A 16,678-nucleotide genomic window follows, 5' to 3' on the forward strand; every position below is an offset into this window, starting at 1 on the left:
AATTTCATTTAAATTAGGAATTTATAGAGCTTATTCATTTACCCATGGTCTGTAACTTAAAATGCCAAGAGCTGATGTCTCAAGTAAACAATTAGATGAAGAGATCCTTTTGAAAACACCCCATTGAATATAAAGAAAACTTAAAATCATATGCCCTAGAAAGTCTAAATTAAATTTACTTCCATTTAAAAAAGAAATAAGATTTTATTTAGAGTCCTGTATAAAAGCAATTACTTTTGAACGTGACCATTGTTGTAATAAATATTAAAGTAATTGCGTTGAAACATCCTAAAATATGCTTTAGAAGGGCGAAATAGCAGACTAAGTATATTTTTTTTAAATCTAAACACAAGTTAATGAAAACTAATAAAATTATGAGACTTCTCAATGATCAACTCTAAAATATTGCGTTTAGAATTTAAGGTTATGATACTGAAAAAACAAGTGAAATTTCACAATGTTTAAGATTAGAAGTAAAGGCAGAGATTGGAAAGAAACTAATGACGCAGTAGATGTTGTATAAACTGTATATCCAAGAATTAGTGCACAATTAAGGAGATCTTATACAATTTATTCAAAGCAGTATGCCTAGAAATTTACATTATACCAAAGAAGTCAAAAAGGAACTGGAAGTAATGATTTGATTAATCCATCCCATGAAAGCTGGAACTTTAACGTAAACGTCTGGTACATCAAATTTCGTACAGCTCAGGCTCCAAGACACGATGCCGACAAGTTCATGGAAACCGTCAACTTCACAAGTCAAAGTTCCACCTGCATCGCCCTAAAAAGAAAAGAGAATTTTCACATTGAAAGAAACTCATTAAGTGAATATCGTGGTTTTCCTGAGAACTATGGCAATTCGCAGGGGCGTGCACAGAAATTTAGGCTCAAATGACTTTCATGGACCCTTCTCCATATTGTTTACCCATACATTTCTACAGATATTTAACTATTTTAAAAACTCCTGCCCTCTTCAGGCTCTGGTCAACAGGTGTCGCCTATCCCCGCCCCCTGACAATCAGTGTACATTGAAGATTCGATGAGGAATAAAGCCCTCTAGGTAAAGTGGAGCAGTAAAAAAAGATTTAAAAGTGGAAAAGTAAATCTCAAAAAGGTAGTTCGAAGTTGTTAAAAGAACACAATGAAATGAGTATCTTAACACAATATAAAGCTTTAAGAACCATTTGATGATATTTCAGGAAAAAGGTAGATATCGCACCACGATTGCAAGATCCTTTAAAATAACTTGTGTATGCTACATCCTAGGAGACGGCCTGGAGTAAAGGGTCAACCAAGGAATAAAAACTTTTACAAGGAATGTATTCAATCTGGTCTTATCTGTACAAGACAAGGACATTAACAGATATTTAAGAAGCAACTTACTATTTCTCAAGGAAGTGAAATAGTTTAAAGTTTCATAACACCTATTGAAGGAGCCGATGTCTGCTTTAAGTTTGTCTGGAACTTAAATTTTAGTTAGAGTTTTTGCTTTAGATATAATTCGAAAAAGTTTGCACAGCTTATGCATGTTTCAGATTGGATAGTTAGTACTTATTTCAAAAGTATAAAAGAAAAATATAATGCTTCGATGCTGTAATTATGAATTTAAATCTTAAGTCAGCGGCGCAGTGAACCCCCCCCTCCCCTCTCAGATTTATTGGTTTTAAAATAGAATTCGCATCTAATACAGTAGTTTATGCATATAAAAAGACTATTTTAAAAACCCAGGTATTTCTGGCTATGCTACAGTGAATGAAGTCTCATTTGGAACGTTTAAATTTTTTTTTTCTACAGTCTCTTTAGTTTTGCAACATAACAGTACCCTATTTAATATTTCGACTGCGCATATATTTTAAGGCATAGATTATTTGATTACTTCATGTATTACCGCGGAAACCCAAAGTTTACGATTATTAGCGTAATTTGATATTTAGTATCAATTGAAATAGACTACAGTCTAGATAAAATAATAACTATTAGGAACACCAAGTTTAGCTACTGAGAATAGAAATGTAAAAAGGAACTTTCAAAAAATAGCTACAATTGTTTATTACAGAAAGCAATTTCCCCAAGATACTAAATTTTATGTTCTCAAGTCCATTGGTACTGTACTTGGTTGTGTATTGTGCAATAGTTATTTGTGCTCATATGAACTGAGTAATCTAGTAGTATCATTTTGAATATTTCTGGAAAACAAACTATTGATGCAGATAAGTAAACGAATGGTAATCTCTGTACTGTGACGTGTAATACGAATAAACAAAAGTGGCGAATCAAGAAGTTTCGAATGTTTAGTGCAAAATTTAGCTCTATTCAGCAACACCCACCATATTTGAAACTGTAAAATCTCTTACCCTATGTAGATTCTATCGCAAATTTAAAACAGAGTCATTTGCCAATTTAAATTGTATTAAGCCACGAGTTTTAAAAAGGAAAAGTTTTATAATTGAGCCGCAGAGTTAATTTGTTATCGCATAACTTAGTTTCTAAGGAACTCTGGAATAAGTTTATAAGTATTATGAAAAACCATGAATCTCTTTTGCTACCAGTTGCTTTAACCTTCCAGTACTCTTTACTCATTGAGACATGAAAACGCGCACGTGATAACTTCACAACTCGCATCATAGATTTCCTTCAAATTGGGTGTTGAGTTACAAACACTGTATTTTTCTAAAAGCTAAACGTTATACAAAATATCTGTTCTCTGTATGAGTATTTCGCTCAGGCACGAGATTGAGAGAGTTATTGAGGGGCGGCACGTTGACAAATTTTACAACCATCAAAATCTGCACTTTAATAGCAGTTTAAGTTTTTATTCGAGTATGCCCAATCCTTTTAAATTTGAAAAACTTAAAACGTTATATTTTACTAGGCTAGCATAATTTGTTCTAGAATTACTCATGAATAACAGTTTAGATGTAACATAATAAAGTATAAAACTTGAGTAACTTACTTGGCATGTATCTCGTCCCATTCCACACGCGCAGAAGGAACTTGATGGTAGTAGAAAAGCGTGAGATAAACCTTCCGTTAAATTAGTCATGCAATCCATATCATCGGCAACAGAGACCGGAACTTCTCTAATCTTAAGGGACATTTCATTTTCTGAAACAAACTTGAGACATTAGAGAGTGAAGTGGGTACAAACAATTCATCGCAATCTTTTTAAATAGGGGACTGTTCAAAGTTGAAATAACTCGAATTTCAAATTTTTAAGTATATTAAGGCCATAGAATTTTCTATAGCCTTAATAATTTAAATCTTAATTCGTAGAAAGAACATTCTGGAGTCAAGGGTTTAACTTTTAGCTATAGCGAAGCAATCAGTTTTAAGTAACAAAAATTGAATATAAGAAGCCTGGAACCCTCCCTATAAATATTAGGGGGCGTCCGATTTCACTTTTTAAATAAATTTCGTTCGAAGTAAATTCTTGAATTATGATTCCATAAAAGGCAAACATTTAATATTGTTATCCCAGTAACATTACAATATATGTTCTCTAAATTTTGTAATACATCGCAGACATTAGTTCCTACCCTGAGGAGGAATTTGGAAACTTACCAGAGAAAAATCCATATCCGTTTACAGAGCATTTTTCATTTTCTCTTGGCATCTGACCCGATGTTGGCAAACAAATAACACAAACATCAGCATCTAAGTCTAATGGTTTTTGAAGACGAAGCAAAGCTATATCATTATCAAAGTTATGCGACTTGAAGTTATGATGCACGAAGGTAGAAAGAACTTGAATAGTTTGGCCGCTGACACTGTCCTCTTGACTTCGGAGATTTGTCACACCAGCACGAACGAAAAGAACATCATTTTCTTTAGCTGGTCTAAATGAGAGCAGAAAAGTCTAGTTATTAGTTAGGTTTTTATATGCTAACAATAAAAACTAAAAGAAAATAACTTGCCTAGCTACGCAATGTGCGGCCGTCAGAATCCAGGAGTTGTCGATTAGAGCACCTCCACATATATACTGGTTACGGGAATTTATGATTGCTACCTGTAAAGAGAAGAGTACTTAGTTTCAAGTAAATAAAGAAATCCAGTAAATTAAAGAAAATGGTAAAACATACCTGCCAGCAGCTGCCTCCAGAAGAGGCCTTTCCTTTAACAGGATCTCTACGCCCTTTTTTCCCGCACCTCGGAGGAACAGTGTCTATTAAGAAAACTTTATTTCTAATTTAACAAACTAAATGAAGATGTCTAATATGGAATTTTCATTAATAACTTACGTGGGGATTTGAAGTAAGGAGACAAAGATTTCAAGTATGCTTCATGACTTTCAACGTCTTCCAGCTTCGCGCAGCACAGTTGTCGACCAGGACAGGAAAAGCCATCATAAATAGCATGGCCTCTGAAACATGTAAATCTAAGAAAGTATGACATGCAAGATCCAGGACAAAATGGTCTGTCTTTACTTGCATCTTTAAGAGGTGCAACTGGCTTTTGAATTACAGGAGGCTCATCGTCATCATCCGGGATTACGATTTCATCAGACGCAGCGGTACTGGACATAGCCATACTTTGTTCCGAATATTCTTGCGGGTTAGTACCAGAAACAGAGTCTACCAAAGCTGGTTGTTTAAATACACTTGTACGTTCTCTGGAAATAGGTGGCGATTGATAAGGCTGTTGCAAGGCTGGAGAAGCTAGTCTCAAGTAGTGTCTCTGGTAAAGCTTTCCGTTTCTGTCCGAGTACACCACAACCTTACGGTCAAAACTCTCGAATTGAGCAACTGTATGGTATTGCTTAAGTGAAAGCTCATTATTATCCAGTCTCGGCAATGGACTTATTTGACCATTTAAGCTAACTCTAAAAACATTACCATTATCATCCATAGCAAGGTGACCCAATACTGAGCTTTGAGGGCTTCTAGGTCCCATAGAAAGCACAGATGGAAATTTATTTTTTGCTTTAGAAGTTCTCGCAGATGATATCTTCATGCAACACACAGTTCCAAATTTACAAGTTGTCCGAGTGGGAACAAGCTGGTATGGCGAAGTACAATAGCCGCGATCACTAATCTTTATACAACGACCAGTGCATTTCATTATATTTTCCTTCATAACTTTCTCAGATTCAGTTTGAAGACAGCAGACTGAATTAGGATCACATGCATATTCCGGGCGCACTTCGTCGCATTGTGCAGACAGCGATGCGTGAATGCAAACTCCTGGACACCTATCATCTACATCAAGTCTTTCTCTCTGATAAGATTCTTTTTCAGCCGTTTGTTGTCCCTGCATCTCGTTTGCAATTTCTGCTGTAACACAACAAGTCGTCGTTTCTTCGCATAAGTTTTCGGATAAAACCTGAAATTCGCAGTACTTTGAGTAGGACTCTGGAACGCAAGCACCTGGACATTCCTCATACTCGAATTCAGACTGTTCCTCATACGAGGAGCCATCTCGCCTTGAACTAGAGTATTGATTATATTCATTGTTCATCTCTCGATCACCTGGCTCATTGTAAGCTCTTTGGTCGTAAACTTGGGACATTGAAGAATATGGCAACTGCGTTTCCGATTCATCATTCCAATTTGAATCTTCTTTGCCTAAATAATCTGCACAGCAGATCGAATTTTCGCAGTCCGTGTCATTGAGAACAATTTGGCATGGATCATCTTCTGCTATGCAGATCCCAGGACAGCTCGACAACTCTTCTGCTGTAAAACAAGAGTTAAATTTTGCATCAGACTCAAATATCAAAGTATTTGCATTATACGCTTGAGATGAAATCGGAAGTTATTTCCTCTTATTTAATTGCTTTTCATTGAGTAAAATGAATTTAAGAAAATTATGGAACGTGTTTATATTACAAAAAAGTACCAACATTTTCACAATGAAATACTTTTAGAATAATGTTGGAGTCGTATGTTCTCGTAATTTTCAGTTCACTCATGCTAGTAAAGCTCAAATTGGAACTTAATTTAATTTAAGTAAATCTTTATGCTAATCACTCAAGTCGTGATTTTAACTGAAATAGTTATATTCTTAGAATAAATATTACTAGAAAATATGCAAGATTTCAATGAGCCAAGAGTATTTTACACTACTAAGCTACTATTTTAATCACAAATCAGTATCTACTTCAATGGCAACGTTACAGAAAATCCTAGCTAAGATAACAGTTGCTGTGAATTGTCGGGATTCTTTTAAAAAATGACTGGATGTGCACAAGCAATTTTACACAATGAAGTTTTTATAGCGGGTTATTACCGGAATTTTCCCCCAGGAAAATAGCAATAAGTACGTAACATAGGTAGTTGAAATTTCCTGAACTAGCAAGTACTATCTGTTCGAATTTTAAAGCACAAACTACGAATTAAAATTGTTTTGTACCCAGTAAAAGGCCTTTATTAATCGAATTCAGTCAAGTTACCAAATTTTATACCTCTTTCAATTGAGTAGAATTCTATCACCAGAAAATCTAAATCTATCAATTTCTAATAGGTGCCGTATATTCCAATACATTTTCGCAAATTACGATTTATCTGTAACAATCTTCGAATACGAGAATTGGAATTTCCAACAATGTTAAGTATTTGAATGATACGAAGTGCGTAAACACGCAAGATTTTAACGCTTTAACTGCAGAGCAAATTTTAGTTCAATATGAGGTAAGAACTTAGTTGAGAATTAAAGATTTGCTTCTAGAAACAGCAATGTTAAAATTTTAAGACATGGAATGCTGGCAAAAACTAAACATAAGGTTAAAAATATTTCCTCAAATAAGTATGTAAGCTATAGTAATCCAGAACAATATTGGCGATTCAATTTTAAAAACTGAAAAATCAGTAAGTTCAGTCACTCAGACCTGGCGATAGTTATCAAAAGTAGATTTTAAAGGCAAAGACTTCAGTTTAGTAGGAAAGTGGATTTTTCAAGTTAAAGTGGGAAGTCCTGCAGTTTATTATACTAGTAGGGTTAGAGGATAGTATAACACAGCAAAGGATGCCTTGACCTTAGAAGATTATGGCCAGATTAAAGGCATTCCGTAACTACTAACATGAAGTTGTAGTCCCGAATAAAGTACTTTGAAAATTGACAAAATCAAACAAAATTTAAAATATAAAATGAAAAGGCAAGACAGCTATTTGCAGAGATAAGTTTGTCTACTTCCTATTGTGCAGCTAAGCAACAAAACGCTTAGATTGAAAACCTACGTAGCTATTTATCGATCACTATGACTAGTTGACGCGTCGATTGAAATAGGTAGTTTTTCCACACTGCCTATTAGAACTTTATTTTGAACTGTTATCTTTACATATCCCAAAATGTTTAGTTATCCCATTTTTACATTTAATGATGCGTATCACATTGGCATTAAATTCACCGTCACTAGTTTCATTATTACTTATTTAAAGCCAATGATATCATAATTCTAATATCTTAAACTAGAGCTCGAAAAATCATTATTTACAACGCAAATTGTTTTTATTACTTCTTAAAGTAATGTGTTACCATAAAGGCTTATACCCTTAAGAATAGAGTCATTTCAAAAATAGAGTCCGTAACAACCCAACTCAGTCTGAGCACTGAATGTTTTCAAACACTCCTGCTTAATTTTAAATAAAAATGACGGACGAAAAATCTGTAAACTGACCAAAAAAGTTTCAGTTTGAGACATTATAAAGTTAAAACTGCTATCGTTAACATCGTGGCATCTTAATACAGAGCTTCTTACCAGATCATGCCACTGGCTTTCCCATTTGTGCAAGTCAGATATACAGAAATTAGTAATATCACCTCAAACTCTTTCTAAGTCTGTTGCTGCGCTTCACCCTAGCACTTGCCTAGATGAATGCCAGCGTTTAAATGCAGTAAAAATATTAAATAGTTGCAAACTGTAGAATTAGTTTAGATAACATTTTGCAGGCATTCCTTCAAATTAGTGTTTCATTTATTAAAAAAACAGTAGGTAAAAAGCCCTCAGCTATTACTTGATAAAAGCAACCGAAATAGTGTAATTTTTGGAACGATAGTGTTTAATTATAGTTTCAAAAATAAGTTTCGGAATTATAGTAAGTTACAAAACAGTGAATTGTGTCGCAACCCACAGTTTTGGAAACAATTGGGGTGTATTACTAATTCTCCCTAACTGAGGATTAGAGCTAGGATAAAAGAGTCAGCATAATGGACTTGCAGTAGAGAACCAATTATACGGGAAGTTCGAGACCATCGCTGTCCCGGATCGCTAAAGCGCTATTGGCCGTTTGTGTATGAAACTTAAATTACTATAATAGCAATACATATTAAAATAAGAAGAGTTTAGAAATGCTTACGATTGAAAGCTATCCATAAGACCCGAGACCCTCACATTCATTTTGAAAAAGGAAAAACCTCCACTTTTCCATGTTTTAAAACGAAAGAAAATGAATGGAAGGGCAAGAAACAAGTTTTTGAATGTAAATGTGCGATTTTTCCTACTAGAAGGTACAAAGAATGTCTTCAGGAACGCGTTTTTTAATGTTTTGTAAAGGTTTAGTGTTTGCAATTACGGTAGTTATAGATAACTATTGCTTTAGCATTAAGTTCACACCAATAGAAATTTGAGTTATGAGTTACGTTGAACTATTTCAAGATTTTATTATCAACTATCCAAAAAATTCGCAAATCTGGCTTTTGGTGTTTAACGCGCTTTTCCGACGTAACTTAATCCCCAAACGGCTATTCAGTAAAATATTCATTTCTTTACTATTCAGTTGGAATAAAACACGAAAATTTCAGACCTACGAGTGTACTTTTTAATTCAAGAAAATATTTCGGAAATTTTGCTCCGCGTTAAGGATAACCCTTTGAAGTTACTTTTTGTAAACATTTACCCGAGTTATAGATGAGTAATATGGTATTTATTAAGAAGTCGCTCACATTCTTTTAGGCATTTCAAAAAAAAAAATCCTAGTCTTCCAAAAATTGCCGAAAAGGCGTATTTAAAAGTGGCGGGAAAATCGGCAAAAGGTTGACGATTTTCTAGTTCCTGGATAAAAGGTTCTGCACAGACTTAATCCTTTAGTCAGTATTATTCGATGTAAGCTACAGATTTTAGGCTGGAAACTTCTGGCCAATTTTGGTTCGGGGATTTGTAAACTCAAAAAGGTGGGAAAAGTGTTCAACACATACGTCCCCCTCAACGATAGATATTAAACCATTTTACCTTGGATTTTGAACTTCGGTTCAATATTTTATTTTGAAGTCAAGTGTATGGCTGTTTATAAAGTACAGTTGCCTAGAGCCGAGTCCTGCCTTGGGGCCAAATGATGAGTTGCTGTCCTCGCCTAACAGTAACTTCAGTCACGTAATTCATAAAATTTAGAGTAGATTCTCTAAATTAAAAGGAGTCTTCTTCGCAGCTTTAACTACTTTCGTGGCTCTTTATTACAGGTCATCTAAGTCATTCAAATATTTCGTAAAAAAGCTCTCAACTAGACCAGAAAGTTCAGTGTTTTGAAATGAATCACTTTAGGACTTCCCGCTTCCGAGGTCCTTTGACAATTTTCATAATTGAAAGTTTTGAACACTATGCAAGAGTTTGCTTGCTTTTACCATTTGAGGACCATAAGCTGTGTAAAATATTGAACATAATTTATATTCGATACTTTAATGAAAAAATTTAAACTTTGGACTTATTCTCCATACTGGTCTTGAAAAGGGGTTTAACACGTTTTAGGTATTTAATCTGCATTCGTAAACTCGTGGGACCGAATAACTTTACCACAGTAAACTAAGTTTTCTACAGATATGCAATGTTTCCCACTATCAGTACCCATGTTAATAAACAAATTGGAATTTTCTTTGTAATAATTAAAAACCTATGCCAACAGATTATATTCAGTTGTATCTAAAGCGGTCTTTTAGCAAAGTGTTTTTAAAGTGTTAAGGGGCTAACTCCTACTTTATACTTCAATGAAGTTACACTCTTTTATTACATAGCACGAGACTGATCTATAAACAGGCTATGCGGAAACTGCAATAAATTAAACAGGTCGAACGTCGAGGCAAAAGTACCTTAAAACTGCTTCTGGGGCCATTCCGCGGAAAACCCGTCATTTTGTCCCGCATCATTTCATTAAAAATAGCATTTTTAAAAGTTAAATAACAAAATTTTCTTGCTTCAGAAATCACAAACATGCAACTTATATGGAAAATTCAGCCATTACCTTTCAAAGTTATTTCTGTATGAAATATAGGAACCTTCACGTGTTGAACAAAATGATAGTCTTCAGCGGAATTGCCATACACATTAATTTCTCAACGGTTTAAAGTATTCTCTAAAAAAAATAGATTGTCCCCTTAAGTTGGAACCTTTGCTTTCAAAACGCATAATTTGTTTCGTCATTGTTACATTAATCGAGAAAAATATTAAGTATTGCATACAGTAAGTTACAAAAGATTGAATTTGGATGTACCGCACGTGACGCGTGCTAATTCATTATTTAGAAGCAAAGTTATTTAGTAAAAATACTGTGTTATGGGTATCTTTGTATCAAATGTAAAGATACAAAAGATGTTATTTCTCCTGTTAAATTAAAATAGGAATATCTATAGCTATGGTAGTCCCGTTTGTAATTGTGGAATGACCCTTCAGATTTTTCCATTCTGATATAATTTCAGTTTAAATGTATTATGAAGCAAATTTTGTCACAGAAGTATTGAATGACGGCAGAACTGCTTTTTCAGGGAAATTCATGTTCACTTTGAAACTTTCCATGTTCGGATTACGTACAAACAAATCTGAATTGATTTAAACATTCTGAAAGTAATGTACCTCTACTTGTGAACAAAGGGTGAAACCTTAATACGAGAAGAAAGGCCTGGGGGAGGATCTAGATTCTATTTTCAAGTATTAAAAATTCTGAATAACATGAAAACTAAGTTGTCTCATTCTAACGTGAAGCGTCTTAAATTAGAGACGAGATATGAGGCATGTTCACAAGATGCATTGTTCCCGATAAATTCGCAATTTACGTCACTAGCGAGAAAATATTTTACTTTGGTCCAGAATTTTCCCCATCAAGACTCGACGCCCGTCTCCAACACGAAGTTGAGAGGGCTCGGCTAGTTTACTCGCAATAGATAGTGGTCACAAAAGCAAGAAGTTTTATGCAACAGACATAAGAGCAAATTCTGCGAACAAGAGTTTAGATTTTCACTCATTCATAGAAAAATGACACGCCTATGTAACAAAAATACACAAGTATACTAAAAAACAGTCATGTCCATTAGCAGATCCATTTCTTTAAACAATACGTTATGATATCGCCTAGACATTAATAAGGGAATGGAAAGCCTTAAAAAATAAATAGAACTAAATAAGAATCTTAAAATTATACCAGTTATTCCATCGGAAAATTCCTCACTTCTACGAATTCTCAATAAATCATTTTTGTATGTACATTTAAATAGCATAGTCGTCCCTCTTTGTATAGAGTTTGTCCGGACGCATCAGAAAAGCGTGGCATTTCCAAAAACGCGAGGTTGTTTAAGTCATTAAAGTGAAATACAGATTTAGCGTAAAAGTAAATGCGTGCACCTGGAAAAAGAAAGTTTAATCTGAAGTTAAAGATATTTAAAAGATTCATTTGAAAGCTCATATTTATTCTCCAAAAAAGGGGAAATCAGTTTAAAATATATAATAAACTAAAAATCCGTAACTACAACGCCATTATGCTGCATGTTTGAACAACTAAATTCAGATTAATAGAAAAAAAAAAGGGGGGAATCAAATTGTAAAGTGAAACTTCTCGGGAGATATAAGCGCGATATATCCGAATAAACGCTATAACGAGGCACGATGTAACGAAAAGACATTGTATGCAATTGGGAAAAAATCTAATAACATACCTGAAGAATCCACTTCAGCAACCCAGACACAGAAAGCAATAACATAAGGCAGCCAGTTGGGAAACATACTCGTAGTCATTAAATTCCGGAAACACTGTTCGACTACTTCCAGAGCATCACTGAGATTTCACACCAGTTAAATGCTTTTGAATGGAAATAGATGCATGGTCAACCGGTATTATGGAAATGTGATGAATTTTAGAACAATGCGCAAGACGTATCTCGGCTACCTGCTCAATACGAAATTAGAATAGTCTTCTTATGACCCGATCATCACCCAGTGACGCCACCTACACACTTCCTTTTTCATCCCCTCCCTCTTTTAGGTTTACTATGGTACCGAGATTTATCTGAGTACCTGACGTAGGAAGGTGGAAGGCATTTCGTTGACCTCACCTGCTCGACTGTTACAGGTATTTTTTTATTTTTATTTTATTTATTTTTTTACGTTTTGGTGTCTTTTTTTTCCCCCTTCAATTTCAAGTTTTCTGAAAATGTTTTTAATAATTCCTAAGGTTGATTCAGGTAACAGACAGTGATGTTTGGTAAAAGGTCCAAAAAAAAAAAAAAAAAAAAAAAATTAATTTGAATTTTGACAACTTGAATTCAAATTATGTTTTTTGCAATCACGAGTGTGTGTATGTAGGCGTGTGTGTTTGTGTGTGGGGGGTATGTGTGTTTGTGTGTGGGGGGTATGTGTGTTTGTGTGTGGGGGGTATGTGTGTTTGTGTGTGGGGGGTATGTGTGTCTGTGTGTGGGGGTATGTGTCTGTGTGTGGGGGTATGTGTGTTTGTGTGTGGGGGTATGTGTGTTTGTGTGTGGGGGTATGTGTGTTTGTGTGTGGGGGTATGTGTGTTTGTGTGTGGGGGTATGTGTGTTTGTGTGTGGGGGTATGTGTGTTTGTGTGTGGGGGTATGTGTGTTTGTGTGTGGGGGTATGTGTGTTTGTGTGTGGGGGTATGTGTGTTTGTGTGTGGGGGTATGTGTGTTTGTGTGTGGGGGTATGTGTGTTTGTGTGTGGGGGTATGTGTGTTTGTGTGTGGGGGTATGTGTGTTTGTGTCTGTGTGCTGGCATAAGTGTGTGGGTAGTTGTGTATATGAATGTGTGTGTGTGTGGGAGGGGGGTACGTGTTTGTGTCTGTGTTCAGGCATGAATGTGTGGGTAGATGTGTGTATGTGTTTGTGTGTGTAGTTGTGTATGTATGAGTGTGTGTAGTTGTGTATGTATGCGCGTGTGTGTAGGACATGGATGCAACCTGGAGACGGCTTTCGCTATAGGAGCAGCATCGTGAGGACCCGGTCGACGGTGATGCTGCAGAGGGTGGCGGTGAGAAAATAAAATGATAGGACATCAAAAAACAATCAAGTGAGGACAATAAGCAATCGTGATTGCTCAAAAAAAGACAAGTATTAATTATTCAAAGCATATGGATTGTTTTTTACCCAAGAAAAATTCTTTGGATGTTCAATTTAGTCAAGCTCAAACGGAAACATCATTTTCGAGTTTCTTTAATTGTTGTTTCCAATGATCGGAAATCATTTTTATCTTACAACATTCCATAGAGTTATGAAATTTCTCCTCAATTTATAGAAATCTAAATTTTAAAAATTAGACAACTACTGAGATTGTTTACTTTTTGAATTCTTAAAATCGCACCCCGGCAAAGAAGGTGACACAACTCGAAATTTGGAAAAAACGTATTGGCTATTGGTTTAAAATCTAAATTCAATACTTTTTCTTGCCACAAAACTCACAGAAAGTTAGCTTACACGACTGGTGCGTGGTGGCATAAAAACGATATAATCAATTGTGACACATCATTAGAATGTCGAAATTTAGAAGAAAAGTTTTCGAACTCTAAGTATGCATTAATTTAGACATCAAAAACTAACCAGTAAACATCACATTATAAATTTTTTACGCGTATTGTAATATTTGAGCTTAAAACTAATAATGCGTAAAACGTTGATTTTCTCCCTTGTTGTGTTTTTAAGTTGTCACTTTCCTTGTCGGGATGCGATATATTTTCTAAGGTGCACTTCATTTGATTTCGATTTAGAATAAAGATAGAGGAATGTCGTTATTTTCAAACTTGTAATAAAAAGTGGACATTAGTGAACTTCTTTTACTTGAGTCTGCTTTCGATTTTTTTATTTCGTATATTTAACTTGAGTGAAAAGATAAATGTTAATATCTTAACTCGTTACAAGAAATAGCACAGAAGGAAACACTGTTTCGGACACTTTTTTTTCTTTTTGTTCCCTTGCCAACTTAAAGTCTGTATTAGCTGTATCATTTACCAACACAATTTTGCTTTTACAGTTAAATGCGTTTTTCGATGTCAGACAAGGTAGGAGAGGTGGGGGGATAAAGTTTCCAGTTTCAACATTTGGCTTTCCCATGAGGCCTCGGATAGTTGTATCATTTCCGAAAATATTAGTAGCAAAATATCTCTTCTACCTTCTGCTAAAGAATGGATAATTTCCCAAAAGATTTTGGCACACAATTTTTCCATACTTTGATGGAGACTTTGCCCCCCCCCCCCCTTGTATGGAGTGCAGGTTTCAACTTTTGCTCCTTAATTCTATTTGGAGCTGGATAAGCATAAAAAATACTAAATGAAACTTTTTTTCCCCGAAACTTTCCATGAAGAATTATTAACTATTGTTTCAAGCACCTTTTTCAAGCTTTTTTGAACAGCTTAACACAAAGCAGGCTGAATAATTTTCAGTACGTTCAAGGCCATGAAGCCTCAAATCAATTTTTTTCCCCTGGAAAGTTTTCTTTTGTACACTTTCAATAACCCAGGGGTGTCCACCTAAGGGGGGGGGGGGTCGTGGCTCAAAATGCGCCTTTGAAATATTTAGGGGGGGGGTTGAGGGATATTTTTCTTTTTTATTTTGGGAGGGGGTCTTGTTATTGGAGAGGTTGTGATATTTAGGGGCTGAATGTGCCCTTGATCTTCGGTGGATGGGCAACCCTGAATAATCATTTATTGCTTTTTCATGTTTACGTAAACGTTTGATTAGTAGATTTAAGTAGATGCTATGAACTTGATTTTTACTTTTATTCCGTGTCTCAGTGAGAGAGAGAAAATCAACTTGTGGTTATTACTCAGAAATGGAAACTAGTTTTCATTCCCGCAGAGTGTGGAAGCAATCTTTCCTTCATCAAAAAACATGCTTGATTATAGATAGCTATGTTTTGAGTAGTTCTTTTTATTTTGCGATTCCGGAAGCGCGATTACGTCAACTATTGGAAATGTCATTCAAAAATAAATTTTATTGATGGTAATCTAAACCAGATTAAAGTACATAGAAGAATGTCTGATAACAAATAAGAACTAAATAAATAAATACTGAACGTCAAGTGCCCTTTGGAAACTGTTGCACAACGGTAAAGATACATTTTTACTAAAAATAAAGAAAAAATGTTGTTCAGATGTAATTCCCGTCATGATACGGAAGTAATGCAAGGCATAGTCGAAGGTTTTAAAAGGTTCATATCCATTTCAATCGCTAAAACATTTTCTTGTGATTTAGTTCAATTAGGGTAACTTTGAGCCACAAGTTATCCATTTTAAACTGCTCCACTCATATCTAATAGTTGTACTTTTTTTTTTGGCATAAACAGGAAAAAACTCCTAAGCTGTTGTATAGTTATCTAGAATTAAGAATTATTATTCTGGTTTTTAGCTATTCCACCATTTAAGATAACTTTGAACCGCGATCGAAATAGGATTCGAATGAATTGATTTAACTCTCCAGAATTCTCGCCATGAGTAAAATTCTCACGCCAAGATAAAAACTTTTTTTCATTTTGTTTCATCATATTTTGGTGTTTCTAATAACAAGAAGGTGAAATATTTTCAACTAAAAAAACAAACATTTTTGAAGTGTTTTTAAGGGAAATAGATGGTGTGAGAAAGGTTCTCACTCGCGAGTACTCATAATTGACGCGAGTTCTGGAGGGTTAATAGAAGTAGTGTAACTTTAATGCAGCAAAATATAATTTCTAAGTGTTTTATAACTTTTCCTTTGTACTTCACAGAATTGCAAAATTTCTAATTTATAATGTTGCATGCAATATAATGTAGGAGGAATCCTTTTAATCCCTTTAAAAATAGCTTCCCAACAGCAACTACAGATTTATTGAATGAAGCAATGAGCTGTGTGCAGTACAGTATTGCCGGTTTTTTTTCGCCATGAAAATAAAGGATAAAACATTTATTTCATAACCTTGCCAGGTTAGTACAGCACTGGGACTTCTTTTTTTTTTCAGAAGTAAACTGTACTAAACAATATGAAGTGGCACAAAGTTACCATGCATGACTGTACACCAACAAGCAATTTTCTATAAACAAGTAATGGGGCTGTAGATCTGGTGAAATGTTGAGGGCCCATCATTTCTGTACCAAAATCACAGCGAATAAAAGCTAAAAAAAAAAAATAGTTTGAAAATTTAAAAATAAGTAAAAAAATTGTAAAAATGGATTCATGATTAAAACAATCAATTTTAATAAGCGCGGATAAATCGGATTTTAAATGAGAAAAAATCTGTGGGCTTCCAGTCGGGGCCTATTTGAACTCTGCTTTGATCAGACCCTGTGTGCAAAAGTCGAAAACTACCTGGCAAAAATAACCTTTTCTTCATTTGCTTGACTTTGTTTTGTACCCTTCGAGGTTTCATAAGTCTGTTGCAAGAAAGCCACGCCTTTGTGTTATAATAATAATAAAAAAGAACCATATAAGCAGCAATCGAAAGAGCTGAGTGAAACATGTTTTTTGACTCATAATCATTTGTCCTTGACCTCCCATTCTTATGA

The 16,678-nt window shown here is 34.8% G+C and overlaps 1 protein-coding gene across 1 annotated transcript; it reads right to left on the reverse strand.

Moving 5' to 3' along the window:
• Positions 1 to 568: 568 nt before the first annotated feature.
• On the reverse strand, positions 569 to 12,049 carry LOC129218655 (uncharacterized). The gene is made up of 7 exons (XM_054852975.1): positions 11,854 to 12,049; positions 4,242 to 5,672; positions 4,083 to 4,165; positions 3,918 to 4,009; positions 3,565 to 3,839; positions 2,957 to 3,108; positions 569 to 784 (listed from the first exon to the last, which is right to left on the reverse strand). The coding sequence occupies exons 1-7, from the start codon at positions 11,930 to 11,932 to the stop codon at positions 602 to 604; spliced, it is 2,295 nt and encodes a 764-aa protein (XP_054708950.1). The 5' UTR covers positions 11,933 to 12,049; the 3' UTR covers positions 569 to 601.
• Between the last annotated feature and the right edge of the window lie 4,629 nt (positions 12,050 to 16,678).

Source organism: Uloborus diversus, chromosome 3 (assembly GCF_026930045.1).
Source record: "Uloborus diversus isolate 005 chromosome 3, Udiv.v.3.1, whole genome shotgun sequence".
Taxonomy (NCBI): domain Eukaryota; kingdom Metazoa; phylum Arthropoda; class Arachnida; order Araneae; family Uloboridae; genus Uloborus; species Uloborus diversus.

Excerpts from the sequence above, each read along its gene's own strand:
- LOC129218655 (XM_054852975.1), bottom strand. The coding sequence starts at position 11,932 with ATGACTACGAGTATGTTTCCCAACTGGCTGCCTTATGTTATTGCTTTC. Across the intron at positions 5,673-11,853 it reads TGCTGAAGTGGATTCTTCAG|AAGAGTTGTCGAGCTGTCCT; the intron begins GTATGTTATTAG and ends GTTTTACAGCAG. Across the intron at positions 4,010-4,082 it reads CTGGAGGCAGCTGCTGGCAG|GTAGCAATCATAAATTCCCG; the intron begins GTATGTTTTACC and ends TTCTCTTTACAG.